At 42.3% G+C, this 18,968-nt stretch overlaps 1 protein-coding gene across 1 annotated transcript in view; it reads left to right on the top strand.

Moving 5' to 3' along the window:
• YARS1 (tyrosyl-tRNA synthetase 1) overlaps nucleotides 1-18,968 on the top strand; it is a 31,081-nt gene that overhangs the window by 844 nt on the left and 11,269 nt on the right. The window contains exons 2-6 of the mRNA XM_060089409.1: nucleotides 2,275-2,421; nucleotides 2,558-2,733; nucleotides 11,001-11,130; nucleotides 14,235-14,315; nucleotides 18,368-18,460. Coding sequence (XP_059945392.1) covers nucleotides 2,275-2,421; nucleotides 2,558-2,733; nucleotides 11,001-11,130; nucleotides 14,235-14,315; nucleotides 18,368-18,460 — 627 coding nt within the window. The remainder of the gene's footprint in view (nucleotides 1-2,274; nucleotides 2,422-2,557; nucleotides 2,734-11,000; nucleotides 11,131-14,234; nucleotides 14,316-18,367; nucleotides 18,461-18,968) is intronic.

Below are 18,968 nucleotides of genomic sequence, written 5' to 3'. Positions count from 1 at the left end.
CCTGTGGTTCAGAGAGAAGGCTAACTTGGCTGGAGTAGAGGAAGCAAATGCAGATCAGGCACTTAGGAAATATTTATATTGCTCATTCCCTTGACTCTTTCAGGCCTCTGCTGTCACGCTGTCTGGAAGGCCTTTCTTGGCCACGTTACTTAAATAACAACCCCCTGCCACCAGAACTGCCACATCCCTTGCTCTGCCTTTTTTTGTTGTTGTTTCTCCATAGAACTTACCACCATCTGACATCCTATACATTTTACTTGTTGTTTAGGAGGCATAGGCAGGGACCAGGTCATGAGGGCCTTGTAAGCTATGTTTAACATTGGGGTTTTAGAAAGGGCAGTGGTTACATTGGTTGGGCCACAGCTTGTTTTTCTCTTTTTATGAGATACAATTAACATATCATAAAATCCACCCTTTTAAAGTGTGCAATTCAGTGGGTTTTGATGTAGTAACAAGGTTGTTCAATTATCACCATTATTTAATTCCAGAACATTTTCATCATCAAAAATAACCTGTACCCATTAGCAGTCACTGCCCATTCCTCCCATCTCCCCAGCCCTAGGGAAACATGAATCTGCTTTCTGTCTCTAGTTTGCCTGTTCTAAACATTTCATATAAATGGAATCATAATATGTGGCCTTTTGTGTCTGGCTTATTTCACTTAGCATAATGTTTTCAAGTTTCATCCATGTTGTTGCACTTATCAAAACTCTATTCCTTATGATGGCTGAATAACATTCCATTATATGAATATACTACATTTTGTTTCTGCATTTGTCAGTTGATGGACATTTGGGTTATTTTCACTCATAATTTGATCTTAACCAGAGACTCTTGCATGCTTCCCCTTAGCCAGATCCTTTGTTTCCTAACCTCTCTCCAATAAAATAAAGAGAGGTTGGGAAGAAATGACACACAAAGCTAGTGGCATTGACTTACTCGGGTCTTAAAGGGTAAGTGATATGACCTTTCCTTGAGTAGTGAAAACTCTTCAAGTATCCAAATAGTCAGGGGCTCAGAGGATCAGCCTCCAGCTGGCTTGGAACACAAGATTTTAACAAATCCTACTAATAGGTGATTCAAACCAGCAAAACAATTTTTGTCTTTCATGGCTTCCAACAGCCCCCCACAAACCGTCACCTGAAGAAACACTAAAATCTCTTATCAGCAGCATACTAGCCTATTAGGATTTTTCCAATATTGTCTTAGGGCAAAAGGAAATTATTATTAAAGTATTTAAATAGGTGAATGAGTTAATCAAATTTTGGTTTTTAAAGGCCTCTCTGGCTTCCTTTTGGGACATGGATTGGAGAGAACAAGAGTAGATATGGGAGACCTGTTAAGAGGCTATTACGGTTATCTTGGTGTGGATGGCCAAGACTAGGTTGGTGGTGTAGAGGCGGAAAGAAGTTGGAGGACTTAAGAGCTGTTTCAGAGTAACTTACGCAACTCAGTGACTGATAGTACCATTTATTGCACTGGGGTGAAACTAAGTGAAAAAGATGGCTGGGGAGTGAGGTAAGAAGGTGAAAGCGTAAGTTTAATTTTGAACATGTTGTGTTTGAATTAACTGGGTTAATAACAAGTACATGTATATAGGTGTGAGCAGGAGATTTGGTAGTTACTAGCTCATAAGTAGTAATTGAAGCAACTGAAGAGGATCAGTTAGGGAGAATGTAGAGTAAGAAGAGAGATAGGGCCCCAAGGATTGCTATTATTTAAATGATTAGGAAGAAGAACAGCTGCAAAGAAATCTGAGTCCCAGCAGCCAGAAAAGTAGGAGGAAAACTAAGACAGTAAAATAGAGAAAACCAAAAGAGGAGATTGTTTCAGGGGGAGTGAGGACTAAAAAGTATTCACTGAATTTAGCAACACGGAGGCCATCTGTGATCTTAGCAAGAGCATTTTCAGTGGTGTGATGCTGTATGGAATTCAGACTAGAAGGGGAGATAAGGAATGGAGAGCAGAAGAAGAGACACCTTTCAAGAAATTGGCTGTGAAAGGAAGGAGCATGAGCTAAAAATAGACGGAGGGGAAGATATGGTTAGAGACATGCTCCCTTCCCCTAACGTCAGTGTCTCTGCAGTGGAGTGGTACTGGCAACAGCACCGGCTTCATTTGGCTCTCACTCAGCACTGAGAGCCTGGCTAGACCTCCCTGCTGGCTCTGAGCCTGGACCCTCAGTGAAACATACCTTTGTTTTCCTTGTCACAGGGTAAAGGATGAGCAAGGTGGGGCACTGGCATTAAACCAGCTCTTCTGCTTCCACAACAGGAGGTTCTCGGGGAAGAGAAAGTGAAGGAGATACTGAAGGACCGGGAACTTAAAGTTTACTGGGGGACAGCAACCACAGGCAAGCCACATGTGGCTTACTTTGTGCCTATGTCTAAGATCGCGGACTTCCTGAAAGCAGGATGTGAGGTAAGAACTAGTGTTATAAAGCAAGCAGTTGCCCTTGGGCAACGGCCGAAAGAGAGACTTAACAAGACTTACCTCACTTGTTTGGAGGTACTTGGACAAATTCACATTTTGATGGCCCCTTATCTCTTATGCCCAGGTAACGATTCTGTTTGCGGATCTTCACGCGTACCTGGATAACATGAAGGCCCCATGGGAACTTCTAGAACTCCGAACCAGCTATTATGAGAATGTGATCAAGGCAATGCTGGAGAGCATTGGGGTACCCTTGGAGAAGCTCAAGTTCATCAAAGGCACCGATTACCAGCTCAGCAAGTAAGTGCTCAGTCATCCCCCCTCCTTGTGGCTCTGGTGCTCCTAGCTAGTTACAGGCCTGGGGAGTCAAGGATTAGAAGCTGTTGGGCTCTACCTGTTAACCATTAAAAATTGTATACACTTTGTCCTTTTAATTCATCCATCAAAAATCTACTGACTAGTAAATGCCTCGGTACCATACTGTTTGCTGGAAATGTAAGTGTAACCACAACAAAGTCCTTGGCCTTGCAGACCTCACAGCATATGGGAGAGTAATGAAAAACTCAGCCTCACTTTCTCCTTCCAGCCTCAGCAAATAATGATAAAAGAAATGTGAAAGAAACATTTATATTTGTAACATTAACATACATATAATTGGATGCCCTAAATTTTTAATCTACAGTTTCCTAAGTAACTGCCGCCCACTCCCCCTATCCCCTGCCTGCTGCCTCGTAGTTTCCACATTCTTTAATTTTTTTAACCTCTCAAATAAGCCATGTATCACTCTAATGGTCACTTTTGCATTTAAACCCTTAGAACAACTTTTTAAGGTAAGCATTGTTCTATCCTATTTCACAGATAAGGAAATAGACTCAGATTTAACTTTCCCAAGTTCATGCAGCTAATAAGTAAAAGGACCATGATGTGAACCCAGATCTTGCTTACAAGTTGATTTCTCTTTTTACTTCATCTAACTTAATTTTCTTTACATTCCCCACTGTTGGACATTTAGAGTTTTAAATAAAGCATATACCTCAGAGATATTGCAGGTTTGGTTCTAAACCACCTCGATAAAGTACATATCACAATAAAGGGGGTCACATGAATATTTTGATTTCCCAGTGCATATAAAAGTTATGTTTACACTATACCGTAGTCTGTTAAGTGTACAGTAGCATTGTGTCTAAAAAAAAAATGTGTGTGCCTTAATTTAAAAATACTTTGTCATGGGCTTCCCTTTTGGCATAGTGGTGGGGAATCCACCTGCCAATGCAGGGGACATGGGTTTGAGCTCTGGTCCGGGAAGATCCCACCTGCCGTGGAGCAACTAAGCCCATGCACCACAACTACTGAGCCTGTGCTCTAGAGCCCACGAGCCACAACTACTGAGCCCGCGCACGAAGAGCCTGTGCTCTGCAACAAGAGAAGCCACTGCAATGAGAAGCCCATGCACCGCAATGAAGAGTGGCCCCGCTTACCGCAATTAGAGAAAAGCCCGCACGCAACAACAAAGACCTTAACGCAGCCAAAAATAAAATAAATTTAAAAAATAGATTAATTAAAAAATAAAAACACTTTGTTGTTAAAAAAATCCTGACCATCATCTGAGCCTTCAGCAAATCATAATCTTTTTGCTGGTGGAGGGTCTTGCCTTGGTGTTGATAACTGCTGATTGATCAGGGTGATGGTTATTGAAGGTTGGGGTGGCCGTGGCAGTTTCTTAAAATAAGACAACAGTGGAGTTTGTCACATCGATTGACTCTTTCACAAACAATTTCTCTATAACTTGCAATACATTTTCATAGCATTTTACCCTCAGTAGAACTTCTTTGAAAATTGGAGTCAATCCTCTCAAACCATGCCACTGCTTTATCAACTAAGTTTATGTAATCTTCTAAGTCTTTTGTTGTCATTTCAACAGTCTTCATAGTATCTTTTTTTTTGAATTTTATTTATTTTTTATATAGCATGTTCTTATTAGTTATCCATTTCATACATATTAGTGTATACATGTCAATCCCAATCTCCCAATGCATCCCACCACCACCACCCCTCACCACTTTCCCCGCTTGGTGTCCATATGTTTGTTCTCTACACTTCATAGCAACTTGACCAGGAGTAGTTTCCATATCAAGAAACCACTTTCTCCTCTCATCCGTAAGAAGCAACTCCTCATCCGTTTAAGTTTTATCATGAAATTGCAGCAATTCAGGCTCCACTTGTAGTTCTAGTTCTCTTGCTGTTTCCACCACATCTGCAGTTACTTCCTGCACTGAAGTTTTGAACCCCTCAGTTTCACCTCTGAAGGTTGGAATCAACTTCTTCCAAATCCTGTTCGTGTTGATATTTTTACTCCTTCCCATGAATCACAAGTGTTTTTAATGACATCTAGAATGGTGAATCCTTTCCAGAAGGTTTTCAATTTACTTTTCCCAGATCCATCAGAGGAATAACTGTCTATGGCAGCTATAGCCTTACGAAATGTATTTCTAAAATAATGACACTTGAAAGTTGAAATTACTCTTTGGTCCACAGGCTGCAGGATGGATGTTGTGTTAACAGGCATGAAAACAACATTAATCTCATTGTGCATCTCTATCAGAGCTCTTGGTGACCAGATGCATTGTCAATGAGCAGCAATGTTTTGAAAAGAAACTTTTTCTGAGTAGTAAGTCTCAACAGTGGGCTTAAAATATTCAGTAAGCCATGTTATAAACAAATGTGCTGTCACCTAGGCTTTGTTGTTCCATGTATACATCACAGGCAGAGTAGATTTAGCATAATTCTTAAGGGCCCTAGGATTTTTGGAATGATGAATTGGCTTCAAGTTAAAGTTACCAGCTATATTTGCCCCTAACAGCCTGTCCTTGAAGCTTTGAAGCCAGGCACTGACTTCTCTCTTGCTATGAAAGTACTAGATGGCATTTTCTTCCAATATAACGTGGTTTCGTCTTCATTGAAAATCTGTTGTTTAGTGGAGCCACCTTCATTAATTATTTTACCTAGATCTTCCAGGTGACTTGCTACAGCTTCTACATCAGTACCTGCTTCTTCACCTTGCACTTTTATGTTACGGAGATGGCTTCTTTCCTTAAACCTCATGAAGTCTGAAGCTCGCAAAACCCCTATTGATTTCACTATGGCAAAAAGTTTCAGCTTGTTGAAGGCTCAGATGATGGTTACCGTTTTTTAACATTTATTAATTAAGGTATGTACTTTTTTTTTTTTTTTGCGGTATGCGGGCCTCTCACTGTTGTGGCCTCTCCCGTTGCGGAGCACAGGCTCCGGACGCGCAGGCTCAGTGGCCATGGCTCACGGGCCCAGCCACTCTGCATCATGTGGGATCCTCCCAGACCGGGGCACGAACCCGCGTCCCCTGCATCGGCAGGCGGACGCTCAACCACTGTGCCACCAGGGAAGCCCAAGGTATGTACATTTTTTTAGGCATAATGCTATTATTGCAAACTTAATAGACTACAGTATAGTGTAAACATAACTTGCATATGTACTGGGAAACCAAAAATTTGTATGACTCACTTTATTACAATATTTAGTTCCTTGCAGTCTGGAACTGAACCCACAATATCCCCAAGGTATGCCTGCAGTATGAAAGATCACTGATCACAGATCACCGTAACAAATATAATAATAATGAAAAAGTTTGAAATATTTAAGAGTTACCAAAATGCAACACAGAGACATGAAGTGAGCAAACACTGTTGGAAAAGTGGCGCCGATAGACTTGCTTGATGAAAGGAGTTTGCCACAAACCTTCAATTTTTAACAAACACAGTATTTGCAAGGCACAATAAAGTGAAGTGCAGTAAAATGAGGTCTGCCTCTACTAAGAAATTCACCCAGAATACAGCCCAGAGAGATGGATAAGAAAACTGTAAGCGTGGTTGAGATGTGGATAAGAACTTTTGTTTCCAGCAACCTGGCAGAGTAGGTACTCTGATCAACCTTCCTGCTGAAAAGCATTTTTTTAAAAATTTATTTATTTATTTATTTTTGGCTTTGTTGGGTCTTTGTTGCTGTGCGCAGGCTTTCTCTAGTTGCAGCGAGTGGGGGCTACTCTTTTGTTGCGGTTCACAAGCTTCTCATTGCGGTGGCTTCTCTTATTGCAGAGCATGGGCTCTAGGCGCACGGGCTTCAGTAATTGTGGCTCTCAGGCTCAGTAGTTGTGGCTCGTGGGCTCTAGAGTGCAGGCTCAGTAGTTGTGGCGCACAGGTTTAGTTGCTCTGTGGCATGTGGGACCTTCCCAGACCAGGGCTCGAACCTGTGTCTCCTGCATTGGCAGGTGGATTCTTAACCACTGCGCCACGAGGGAAACCCTGAAAAACATTTTTAAAATGCTGGATAAGGGACTTCCCTGGTGGTCCAGTAGTTAAGAATCCATCTTCCAATGCAGGGGACGAGGGTTCAATCCCTGCCTGGGGAACTAAGATCCCACATGCTGCAGGGCAACTAAGCCTGCTGGCACTTTAGAGCCTGTATGCTCCAACTATTGAGCCCACTCCCTATGGAGCCCACACGTGCTCCACAACTAAAGAGAAGCTGGCGTGCTGCAGCTAAGACCTGATGCAGCCAAATAAATTAAAAAAAAATGCTGGATAAAATATTTTTAAAGCTTCCTAGATGCTTCAAATAAATGAATTGGCAAATTAGTCAAGAATACTCAGTGGCGGGCTCCCCGGTGGTGCAGTGGTTAAAAATCCTCCTGCCAGTGCAGGGGACACGGGTTTGAGCCCTGGTCTGGGAAGATCCCACATGCCGTGGAGTAACAAAGCCCGTGTGCCACAACTACTGAGCCTGTGCTCTAGAGCCAGCAAGCCACAACTACTGAAGGCCACGTGCCTAGAGCCCGTGCTCCACATCAAGGAAGACACCACAGCGAGAAGCCTGCTTACCGCAATGAAGAGTAGCCCCCACTGGCTGCAACTAGAGAAAGCCCGTGCACAGCAACAAAGACCCAACTCAGCCAAAAATAAATAAATTTGTTTGTTTATTTATTTATTTATTTATTTTTAAAGAATACTCAGGGGCTTCCCTGGTGGTGCAGTGGTTGAGAGTCCGCCTGCCGATGCAGGGGACACGGGTTCGTGCCCTGGTCCAGGAAGATCCCACATGCCGCGGAGCGGCTGGGCCCGTGAGCCATGGCCGCTGGGCCTGCGCGTCCGGAGCCTGTGCTCCACAACGGGAGAGGCCACAACAGTGAGAGGCCCGCGTACCGCAAAAAAAAAAAAAAGAATACTCAGTGGCCAGAAACCAAGTGAAAGTGGAAATACAAAGAGATTTGTATTTCAGTTAATCTAAGATGCTTTAAAAAAATTCTGCTAATTAGGGACTTCTCTGGCAGTCTAGCAGTTAAGACTGCACTTCCACTGCAGGGGGCACGAGTTTAATCCCTGTCAGGGAACTAAGATTCCACATGCCATGTGGCATAGCCAAAAAAGTAAAATAAAAACAACAACAACAACAAAAAATATTGCTAATTAATCTATGACATGCCTTTATTTTAAAAAGTCACCTAGGCGCAGTGGTTGAGAGTCCGCCTGCCGATGCAGGGGACATGGGTTCGTGCCCCGGTCCAGGAAGATCCCACATGCCGCAGAGCGGCTGGGCCCGTGAGCCATGGCCGCTGAGCCTGTGCATCCGGAGCCTGTTCTCCGCAACGGGAGAGGCCACAGCAATGAGAGGCCCGCGTACCACAAAAAAAAAAAAAAAAAAAAAAAAAAAAAAAAGTCACCTAGATTTCAGAGATGCTAAATGTTTAAAAAAATGTGTCTTAGAATCTGTAAAATACAAGAAGAACACTGAAGACTACATGTACCTTGAGGGAGCTCGTTGAATTGTATGTGCTTGAATTTTGATTTTTGTGGCCTCACAGACCACAATGGGGGAAAAAAAAGGGAAATATAAAACTAGAGTACTAGGCCAAAAGGTCCAATATTTGAGTAATAAGTGTTCCAGAAAAGAGAACAAAGAGTCAGAGGGAAGGAAATGAAGTACTAATTTAAGGACAATTAAAGAACATGAGTTTCCAGATTGAAAGGGCCTGTTGAGTGCCTAATAAAATGAATGAAAATAAACCCACACTAAAGTACACTGTCTTGGGACTTCCCTGGCGGTCCGGTAGTTAAGACTGTGCCCTTCCACTGCAGGGGACACAGGTTCAATCCCTGGTCTGCGAACTAAGATCCCACATGAAAAATAAATAAATAAATAAAGTGAATTATCTTGACATTTTAAAGCACTGGGGACAAAAAAAAGTATTATACAAACTTCCAGTTTAAGAAAAGAAGTCACATACAAAATGTCAGGAATCAAAATAGTTTTGCGTTTCTCCAAAGGAACAGTGAAAGCTAAAAGGGGATGAAGCAAAACCTTTAAAATTCGAAAGGAGAGGAATTTCCAACCTAAAAATCTGTACCCACCCAAACTACCTTTCAAGTGTAGTGGTAAAATATCTGAAAATATTTATTGAAAAAAAAAATCTTTTCATGTTTTTGTTGGCTATTTGTGTTTCCTTTTCTGTTAATCAAGTATCTATGCAAGTGTTTTGGCCAGTTTTTTAACTTTTTTTTTTTAAGAGTTCCTTGTGTGTTCTAGATACCAAGTCCTTTTTCATTTATGTAGCATGAGGATAGAGAATTAACTACTGGAACAGAATAAAGAGTTCAGATATAGATCCTCACAAATATGGAAGCCTGATATATGCCAGAGCTGGCATTGCAGGTCAGCAGAGCAAGAATAAACTTTTTAAGAAAAAATGGTGCAGAGACAATTGGTTAGCCACATAGGGAAAAATATGATCCCTTCATTCCAAGTAGATTAAAAATTTAATTATAAAGGCCAAACTAAAAAACATAGACAATGTATAGGGCTTCTCTGGTGGCGCAGTGGTTGGGTGTCCGCCTGCCGATGCAGGGGACGCGGGTTTGTGCCCCGGTCCAGGAGGATCCCGCATGCCGCAGAGCGGCTGGGCCCGTGGGCCGTGGCCGCTGGATCTGCGCGTCCGGAGCCTGTGCTCCGCGGCGCGGGGCCGGGGGTGCACAACAGTGAGAGGCCCACGTACTGGAAAAAAAAAAAAAAGACAATGTATAAAGCTGTCCCATGATCACAGGTCAGGGAAAATTAAACCAGACACACCAAAAGCACAAATCACAGGAAAAGATAGATGAATTTACCTTCATTACAGTTAAGACCTTCAGTACATCAAAAGTAAGATAAAGTAAAAAGACAAGCCACCAACTGGGAGAAGATATTTATAACATATATAACTGACAAAGGAGTAATGTCCAGTATTATATGTCAAAAACTGCAAAATCAGTTGTCAAAAATGAATCAATCCAGTAGGAAAAACTTAAATAGGCATTTCACAGAAGAAACCAACGAGTACATTTTTGGAAAAATGCTTAACCCCCTTGGTTATTATTCAAAGAAATATAGGTTAAAATTACAGTGAGAAACCATTCCTGCTTACCAAATTGGCAAAATTTAAAATAGAGTATTAAGTAATAAAATTGATTAAAAGCCACTCTAAAATAGTTTGACATTATCTTGAACTGAAGTTCAAGATGCAAATTCCCTATGATCCAGAAATTCTACTCCTAAGCATATATAAAGGAACTTGCACATGTACACCAGGATACACATATGAGAATATTTATAGCATATTGTTTAGAAATACAAACATAGTATAAAACAGGAAAGAAATACAAAAGTTCAGGCTCGTGGTTGGTTACTCTGGAGAAGGAAGAAGTGGGATCGTGGAGGGGTGCACAGGAGCTTTACAAGTGATAGGTCCCTTTTCTTAAACTGAGTGATGGGTATTCTATTCTTAATATTGTTCAGTATTCCTTACATGTGTTTAAGTTAAAAGAAATTTAAAAAGACAAGGAAGATAGACTGAAGAAATTCTGATGTTTATTTAATAGGCATTCCAGAAGAAGAGAGTAGAGGGGAATGGCAGAGAAGCCCTATTTCAAGAGATAAGCAAAGAAAAAGATTAATTAAAGCCATCTTCAAAAAGGAAAAACAAAAATATAAAGTAGTATTTTTTTAAATTTTTTTTGCGGTATGCGGGCCTCTCACTGCCGTGGCCTCTCCGGACGCACAGGCTCAGCAGCCATGGCTCACGGGCCCAGCCGCTCCGCCGCATGTGGGATCTTCCCGGACCGGGGCACAAACCCCTGTCCCCTGCATCGGCAGGTGGACTCTCAACCACTGCACCACCTGGGAAGCCCTAAAGTAGTATTTATTTTTTAAAAGAATATCCTTTTTTCTGGCTGTGCCACATGGCATGCGGGATCTTAGTTCCCCAACCAGGGATCAAACCCGGGCCCCCTGCAGTGGAAGCTCGGAGTCTTAACCACTGGACCGCCAGCAAGGTCCCGATAAAGTCATATTTTAAAGGAGAGGATGGACTGCTCACGTTTTAGAAATTACCAGGCAGTATGCTCTCTGAATGTCTTAAGATTGGGAGAGTAAATTAACACCACACTTTAGGATTAAACTGAGGCCTGGGCCCCGTCTTACAGCTGTCCCCTCTTGTCTCTTCTCAGAGAGTACACGCTAGATGTGTATCGCCTCTCCTCCGTGGTCACACAGCACGATGCCAAGAAAGCAGGAGCTGAGGTGGTGAAGCAGGTGGAGCACCCTCTGCTGAGTGGCCTGCTGTACCCAGGGCTGCAGGTACCTGGGAGGGATGGAGTTGCCTGATGACCTTTTCTGCTCTAACTACTGGTCACAAACCTCTTTCTCAGCCCCAGTCAGACCCATATACTGGCTGTCCCTTAACCTTGCCGTAGGCCTTCCTTCCTGTCTTCCTTTCTCCCACTGCCCCTCCTCCAGGCTTCCTGGACCACTCTTTTTTTTAATTTATTTATTTTATTTAGTTATTTTTGGCTGCATTAGGTCTTCATTGCTGCACGCGGGCTTTCTTTAGTTGCGGCGAGCAGGGGCTACTCTTCATTGCAGTGTGCGGACTTCTCATTGCGGTGGCTTCTCTTGTTGCAGAGCATGGGCTCTAGGCGTGCAGGCTTCAGTAGTCGTGGCACGCGGGCTCAGTAGTTGTGGCCCGTGGGCTCTAGAGCCACAACTTGCGGGCTTACTTTCTCTGCAGCATGTGGGATCTTCCCGGACCAGGGCTCGAACCCATGTCCCCTGCACTGGCAGGCAGATTCTTAACCACTGTGCCACCAGGGAAGCCCCTGGACCACTCTTTGACTTCTTCCCCTACCTGTCTGTCCTTTAAAACACTGCTCATCTCACATGTCTTCTTTACGGGTAATCATGATCCCTTAACTGAAGAACATTAATTTCAGAGTGAAAAGTGAAAATAAATTTTAAGCATGATCTTATTTCCCATTAAACAAAACAAACACATCATATTTCCTGTGTGTGCATATTTGTATGAGCATGGAGAAAGCATGGAAAAATTCAAACCAAGCTATTGATACTGGTTATTAGCTCAGGAAGGTAGGATGAAAATGTCGATAGACTTAACTTTTCCTTTGTATATTTCTCTAATGTTTGATATAAGAAAATCAAGTCATACAAACTACTGTATATAAAATAAACAAGGTCCTACTGTATAGCACAGAGAACCAGATTCAGTATCTTAAAATAAATTATAACGGAAAAGGATCTGTAATAGAATATATGTACATATATATATTATATACATATGTAGAATATATATATATTTTATATACATATATAAAAAACTGAATCACTTTGCTGTACACCAGAAACTAGCACACATTTAAATCAACTAAACTTTAATAAAAAATTTCTTTAATTTAAAAAATAAATTTTTTTTAAAAAGTTGAAAGAAAGAAAAGAAAATCAAGTCTTCCCTTGGTCAGGCACTCTAGATCTACAGTGTCCACTATGGTAGCCTCTTGTCATAGTCATATGTGGCTATTGAAGTAACACTGGCTGTTATTTCAGTTTGCTTACAAGCCACGTGTGGCTAGAGGCTAACCTGTTGGACAGCACAGATATGGAATGTATTCATCCTCACAGAAAGTTCTGTTGAACAATGCTGTTCTCACATTCTAACTGCTTGCTTACCTTCTCTTCCTCTCCCCCTGAATCCAATCGGACACTAAATGTTATCAATTCTATTTCTTTTTTTTTTTTTTTTTTTTTTTTTGCGGTACGCGGGCCTCTCACTGTTATGGCCTCTCCCGTTGCGGAGCGCAGGCTCAGCGGCCATGGCTCACAGGCCCAGCTGCTCCGCGGCATGTGGGATCTTCCGGGACCGGGGCACAAACCGTGTCCCCTGCATCGGCAGGCAGACGCTCAACCACTGCACCACCAGGGAAGCCCTATCAATTCTATTTCTTAAAAATCTCTTAAATTCATTCTTGCTCTACATCCTCACCGACTTGGTTCATTGTTATTTCTCACCTGGCCTCTCACAGCACCCTTCCGGCCGTTTTCTTTATCTCTAGTCCTCAGGCCACCACTCCACACTCTGCCGCCTTACTGGTGTGATTTTTCTGCAGTGCGTGAATCATGTTTCTTCCCTCCTTAAAATCATTCACTGTCCAGGATGTTGCTAGGCACCCTCACATGACATTCAGGGTCCTTACCAACTTTTCTTTTTTTTTTTTTTTTTAAATTAATTAATTAATTAATTTTTTGGCTGCGTTGGGTCTTCATTGCGCGGGCTTTCTCTAGTTGCGGTGAGCGGGGGCTACTCTTCATTGCGGTGCGCGGACTTTTCATTGCGGTGGCTTCTCTTGTTGCGGAGCACAGGCTCTAGGCGCGCAGGCTTCAGTAGTTGTGACACTCGAGCTCAGTAGTTTTGGCTCACGGGTTCTAGAGTGCAGGCTCAGTAGTTGTGGAGCACGGGCTTAGTTGCTCCGCGGCATGTGGGATCTTCCCAGACCAGGGCTCGAACCCATGTCCCCTGCATTGGCAGGCGGATTTTTAACCACTGCGCCACCAGGGAAGCCCTTTACCAACTTTTCTAACCTCATCACTCACCACTTCCCACATCCCTTGGAGTTTGTGCTTTTGCAGACTGAATCACTCATAATTTGCCTAAACACTTCACACCTCTGTGCCCTCTCACATTCTGTTTCCTCTGCATGGTGAAAAACATCTATATATTCTTCAAAACCAAGCTCAGCCCACAATCTGATTCTAGGAAGCCTTCACCACCACCAGTCTGAACAGAGATAATAATTTCTTTCTTCGTGTTAGCATGTTCCTTAAATGAACATGTAAGTTAGCCCTTGGCATGCTGTATAGAAATTACGTATTCACGTGTCTCTCTCCCCAGCTAGTTAATTGGCTTCTTGAAGGTAGAATCTGGGTCTGATTCATCTCTGCATCCACAGGACTGGCACTAGGCCTGACATCTAATAAGTGATAGTAACTGTTTGTTTATACTAGTTCAGTCTTGCCCCTTTTTTCTGAGCTCTCACAGGACTTCCTTCTTATGCCAGTTATTTGACACTTGTCACAGGCTGCCTTATTCATTAGGTACCTTTGACATGACTATGATATGTCTTCTCTCCCTTCCTCACTGGATTGTGAGCTTCCTGAGAGCAGAGGCTCTTCTTATTTTTTTACCCCGTGACCTCCACATCGAATATTGTTCACTGCAGGCACTCAGCAAATGTGTATCTAGCTCTTGAAGCCAACAGGAAGGCTGAGTGCTGCTTATTTGCTTCATGGTTCTACCTTCGGAAAATTTTAGTGGTTTTCTAAAGTTTCTGATTTCTTAGACCCATACAGAGGAAATACAGTAGGAGTTTATGCTCATGTGTTTCTTTGCACAGGCCTTGGATGAAGAGTATTTGAAAGTAGATGCCCAGTTTGGAGGAGTTGACCAGAGAAAGATTTTCACCTTTGCGGAGAAGGTTAGTGTCCTCTTTTTCCTATCATTTTTTCTTTTGACCCGCAGAGGTGTGCATTAAAGTTTCTTGAATGTGCCAGTGCCAGCAATCATATGGTATGGTAGGTATTATTCTCCTTGTTTTGCAGATGAGAAAGTTGTCCAGTATCACACAGTTAGTGACTGAGCAGGAATTAGCATTCAGATCTGTCTGACTCAAAAGCCTGTGTGCTCTTGCTGCCGCCACCAGGAAGCTGCCCCCAAAGCTGCTGCATTTGCTTCTTCTTCTTTTTTTTTTTTTTCTTCTTTTTTGCTTCTTTCCTAATAGCTCAGTTTCCAGGGAAAGGCAACACCAGTCAGAACTACTGTTCTTTCCCAGACCATTTGGTCCATATTGCTCTGGATCTTAAATAAAGGACTCATCTCTGAGATGAGATTTAACAGGGTTTAAAAGAGGAAATTAGCACAAACCCATAATACTTCTTTTCTGGGAAAGAATTGAGTAAGTTGAAAGGGGCTATTGAGAAGTGGTTGGTATTTTTGAAAGCTTCTCAAAACCTCGTATTGGTAAAGGGAGTAGAGAAAACACTGCTAGTAAAAATGTAAATTCCTGATGGGTGACTTGATGACTCTATAATGTTTCTACCCTTTGTCCTAATAATTATACAAATATGTCCTCAAGATATAATTTTAAAAGTGCAACTTGGGAGTTCCCTGGTGGTCTAGTGGTTAGTATTCGGCACTTCCACTGCCATGGCCCAGGTTCAATCCCTGGTGGGGAAACTGAGATCCTGCAAGCCATGTGGCGCAGCCAAAATTTAAAAAAAAATTAAAGTGCAGCTTGACTTACGTATAAAAGTATTTGTTATGTTATCAAATTAAATCAAAATCTAGGAAATAAACTTACATTCAATGGCAAGGGATTGGTTAAATACGTTATGATAAGTCCTCACAGTGGGATTTTTTAATTTATTTATTTATTTATTTATTTATTTTTGGCTGAGTTGAGTCTTTGTTGCTACGCGCTGGCTTTCTCTAGTGGCGAGTAGGGGCTACTCTTTGTTGCAGTGCGCGGGCTTCTCATTGCAGTGCCTTCTCGTTGCGGAGCACGGGCTCTAGGCACGTGGACTTCAGTAGTTGTGGCTCATGGGCTCTAGAGTGCAGGCTCAGTAGTTGTGGCGCATGCGCTTAGTTGCTCCATGGCATGTGGGATCTTCCTGGACCAGGGCTTGAACCCGTGTCCCCTGCATTGGCAGGAGGATTCTTAACCACTGCGCCACCAGGGAAGTCCCCAAACAGTGGGATATCATATAATATTTCAAAATGGATTTTGGATATATTTAATAAATGGGGAAATGTTTACAGTCCATGTATTTTTATTATTATTCAAGTATTTCTCATTCCATTTTATCTCCTCTATTAACTTTTTAGTTGAACCTTTTATTATTCTAGCAAAGATATGGCCTATGGCCTGTTTTTGTATGACTCAGAAGCTCTAAGAATGGTTTTTATGTTTTTTAATGGCTATTAAAAAAAAATGAAAACGAATATGCAGTGGAGACCACATGTGGCCCACAGAGCCTATAATATTTATTATCTTTTGGACCTATTACAGAAAAGTTTTACCCAGCCCTGCCCTAGAGATTGCAACATCTGTCTTTATAATTTATTACAGTTTGTTAGATATTTTTACCACTTCGCAACAATGCAAGAACCTACAACAGTTTTACCCCATTTAACGCCCTCCTGCCCTTTGTGCTGTTGTTATATATTTCATTTTTACATATATTTTAAATCCCAAAGACTTGATTATAATTGTTTTTTAAACAGTCCATTTTCATGTATATTTACCCCCACTTACCCTTTCTGATACTCTTGATTTCTTCCTGCGGTTCTGTGCCTCTGTGCTTCCCTCTGGGATCATTTTCCTTTGGCCTAAAGACTCCTTTGTGTTTTGTGTTTGCAATGCAGGTCTCTTGGTAATGAGTTCTTTCCGCTTTCTTTTGTCTGAGGACATCTTTCCTTTGCTTTCTTTTTGGTTTTTGGTTTTTTTCCCTTGGCTCTCAATGGGTATAAAATTCTAGGTTTGCAGTTATTTTCTTTTAGCATTTTAAGGAGTTGTCCTGTTGCCTCTGGCTTTTATAGTTTCCATTGAAAAGTCACCTGTAAGTATCATTGTTTCTCCTTTGCAGATAGTATATCTTTTCTCTGGTTGCTTTTAATGTTTTCTCTTCCTCTGATTTTTAGCAATTTGACAATGGTGTTTTTAGCTTTAGTTTTCTTTGTATTTATCCTGCTTGGATTTTGCTGTGCTTCTTGAGTCTATGGGTTGATATTTTCATCACATTTGGAAAATTGTCCCCTACTATTTCCTTTAAATATTGTTTCTGTCCTCTTCTGTCTCTCCTCTTTTTTTTTTTTTAATAAATTCATTTTATTTATTTATTTGGCTGCGTTGGGTCTTCGTTTCTGTGCGAGGGCTTTCTCTGGTTGCGGTGAGCAGGGGCCACTCTTCATCGCAGTGCGCGGGCCTCTCACTGTTGTGGCCTCTCCTGTTGCGGAGCACAGGCTCCAGATGCGCAGGCTCAGTAGTTGTGGCTCACGGGCCCAGTTGCTCCGTGGCATGTGGGATCTTCCCGGACCAGGGCTCGAACCCGTGTCCCCTGCACTGGCAGGCAGATTCTCAACCACTGCACCACCAGGGAATCCACTGTCTCTCCTCTTGAGACCCTAATTTTACACAGATGAGACCTGTTGATCATGTCCCACATGTCTCATAGCCTGTTCTGTTGTTTCCCTCTGTGCTTTAGTTTGGTTATTGTGTATTGATTTTTCTTCATGTTCATTAATCCTGTCTTCTGTTAAATCCATCCAGTATTGTACACTGCCATTTTAGAACTTCCATTTGATTCTTTTTTATAGATTCCAATTCTCTTTTATAGTTCTCCATCTTTTATCCATTTTGTCCATCTTTTCCTCTGTTTCCTTTAACACACCAATCGTAGTTATTTTGACATCCTGATCTCCTTATTCCAGTATCTGGATTATTTCTGCGTCTGCTTTTATTGACTGTTTCCTCTTGACTATTAGTCATTTTTTTTCTGCTTCCCATTTCTAGTACTTTTCAGTATATCAGAGACACCATAGATATGCTGTAGAGGCTCTGAATTATATTTCTAGAGTGCATGTTTTCTGTTTAATTACTGACTTGTCACCTTGATTCTGTCAAGGGTGGGTTTTAGGCTTTGTTAGAATAGGTCTATTTCAGTTTGCTCTTACTCCCATAATATGGACCTTATCTTAGTATGTGGCCTTTCTGGGGCCTCAACCTGAAATCTCAGGGTGTTCACAAAGCCCTCTCTGCGTTGATTGGACCTAAACTTCAACTTCTGTCTCCCCAGCACTGTGGAGCCCCTAAAATTTGTTCAGGTCTCCAGCCTCCCAGAGCCTGTTCTCTGCTGGGCTTCCTGCTGTCTCTCCGAATGAACGCACAGATATGAGTCAATCAAGAAGGCAATGGAGAACTTTGACCTAGATTTTTGGAGGGGGCTCCCTTCTCTCTGGAACCCTCCCCAGATCCTAGCCTCCTGGTAGCCCTGAATTCCAATCTCTTATTTCCTCTGCTTAGTCAGACTGCTGCTCTCTGCTTGGTCTCTTTTTTCTCAGCACTCAGTTTGAAAAAAATGCCCTCAAGGAGAAAGCCAGGGTGGATGTAGGGTCACCTAGCTCCCTTCTCTCAAGATTTGTAGCCCTACGCTTGTTGCTGTCTAATGTCTGCAAATGGTTATTTGCAGCTTATAGAAATGGAATATTTCTATATTTCCAGCTTTTAGAGTTGTTTATGGCAGTAGGGTAAGTCCAATAGCCTCACAATGTAATACTAATAGAAAAACAGTAGGAAAAAAAACCCTTGTTAATATTATGATCACCACTGAAAAGTTATATATTCAGTAGAAAAAAAAGATTGGCACGAATATATCAAACTGTTACATGGCAGGCCAGGTTAGATGAGATCGGGGCACCGAGGAGGAATTCATACTAATATCTGCTTTCGTGTGTTTCTTTCTAACCCCCTAGTACCTCCCTGCACTTGGCTACTCAAAACGGGTCCACCTGATGAATCCTATGGTTCCAGGGTTAACTGGCAGCAAAATGAGCTCTTCAGAAGAGGTAGGTTGCCAGCTCTGACTTGAGTTGAGAAATCTTCAGCAAGAGATGAAGAAATTGAGGATTAGAAAGAACAGTAACCTGGCTAACTAAAATTCTCAAATATCTGAGCTATAAGAAGTCTTAAGTTATCCAGTTAATTCCAGTGGTTCTTGAGTATTGAAGGACCCAGGGAGCAGTCCTGATGAGATCCAGTCATAATTTTAAGTTTTACCGCTGCTGATGAAAAGTACAAGCAAAGGGACTTCCCTGGTGGTGCAGTGGTCAAGAGTCTGCCTGCCAATGCAGGGCACACGGGTTCAAGCCCTGGTCCGGGAAGATCCTACATGCCGCAGAGCAACTAAGCCCGTGCACCACAACTACTGAGCCTGTGCTCTAGAGCCTGTGAGCCCCAACTACTGAAGCCCACACTCCTAGAGCCTATGCTCTGCAACAAGAGAAGCCACTGCAATGAGAAGCCCACGCACCGCAATGAAGCGTAGCCCCCCGCTCGCCACAGCTAGAGAAAGCC

The sequence above is a fragment of the Mesoplodon densirostris genome, chromosome 2 (genome assembly GCF_025265405.1).
Source record: "Mesoplodon densirostris isolate mMesDen1 chromosome 2, mMesDen1 primary haplotype, whole genome shotgun sequence".
Taxonomy (NCBI): Eukaryota; Metazoa; Chordata; class Mammalia; order Artiodactyla; family Ziphiidae; genus Mesoplodon; species Mesoplodon densirostris.
Note: the sequence above shows the minus strand (reverse complement) of the source record. Positions and strands in the feature narration are given on the sequence as shown.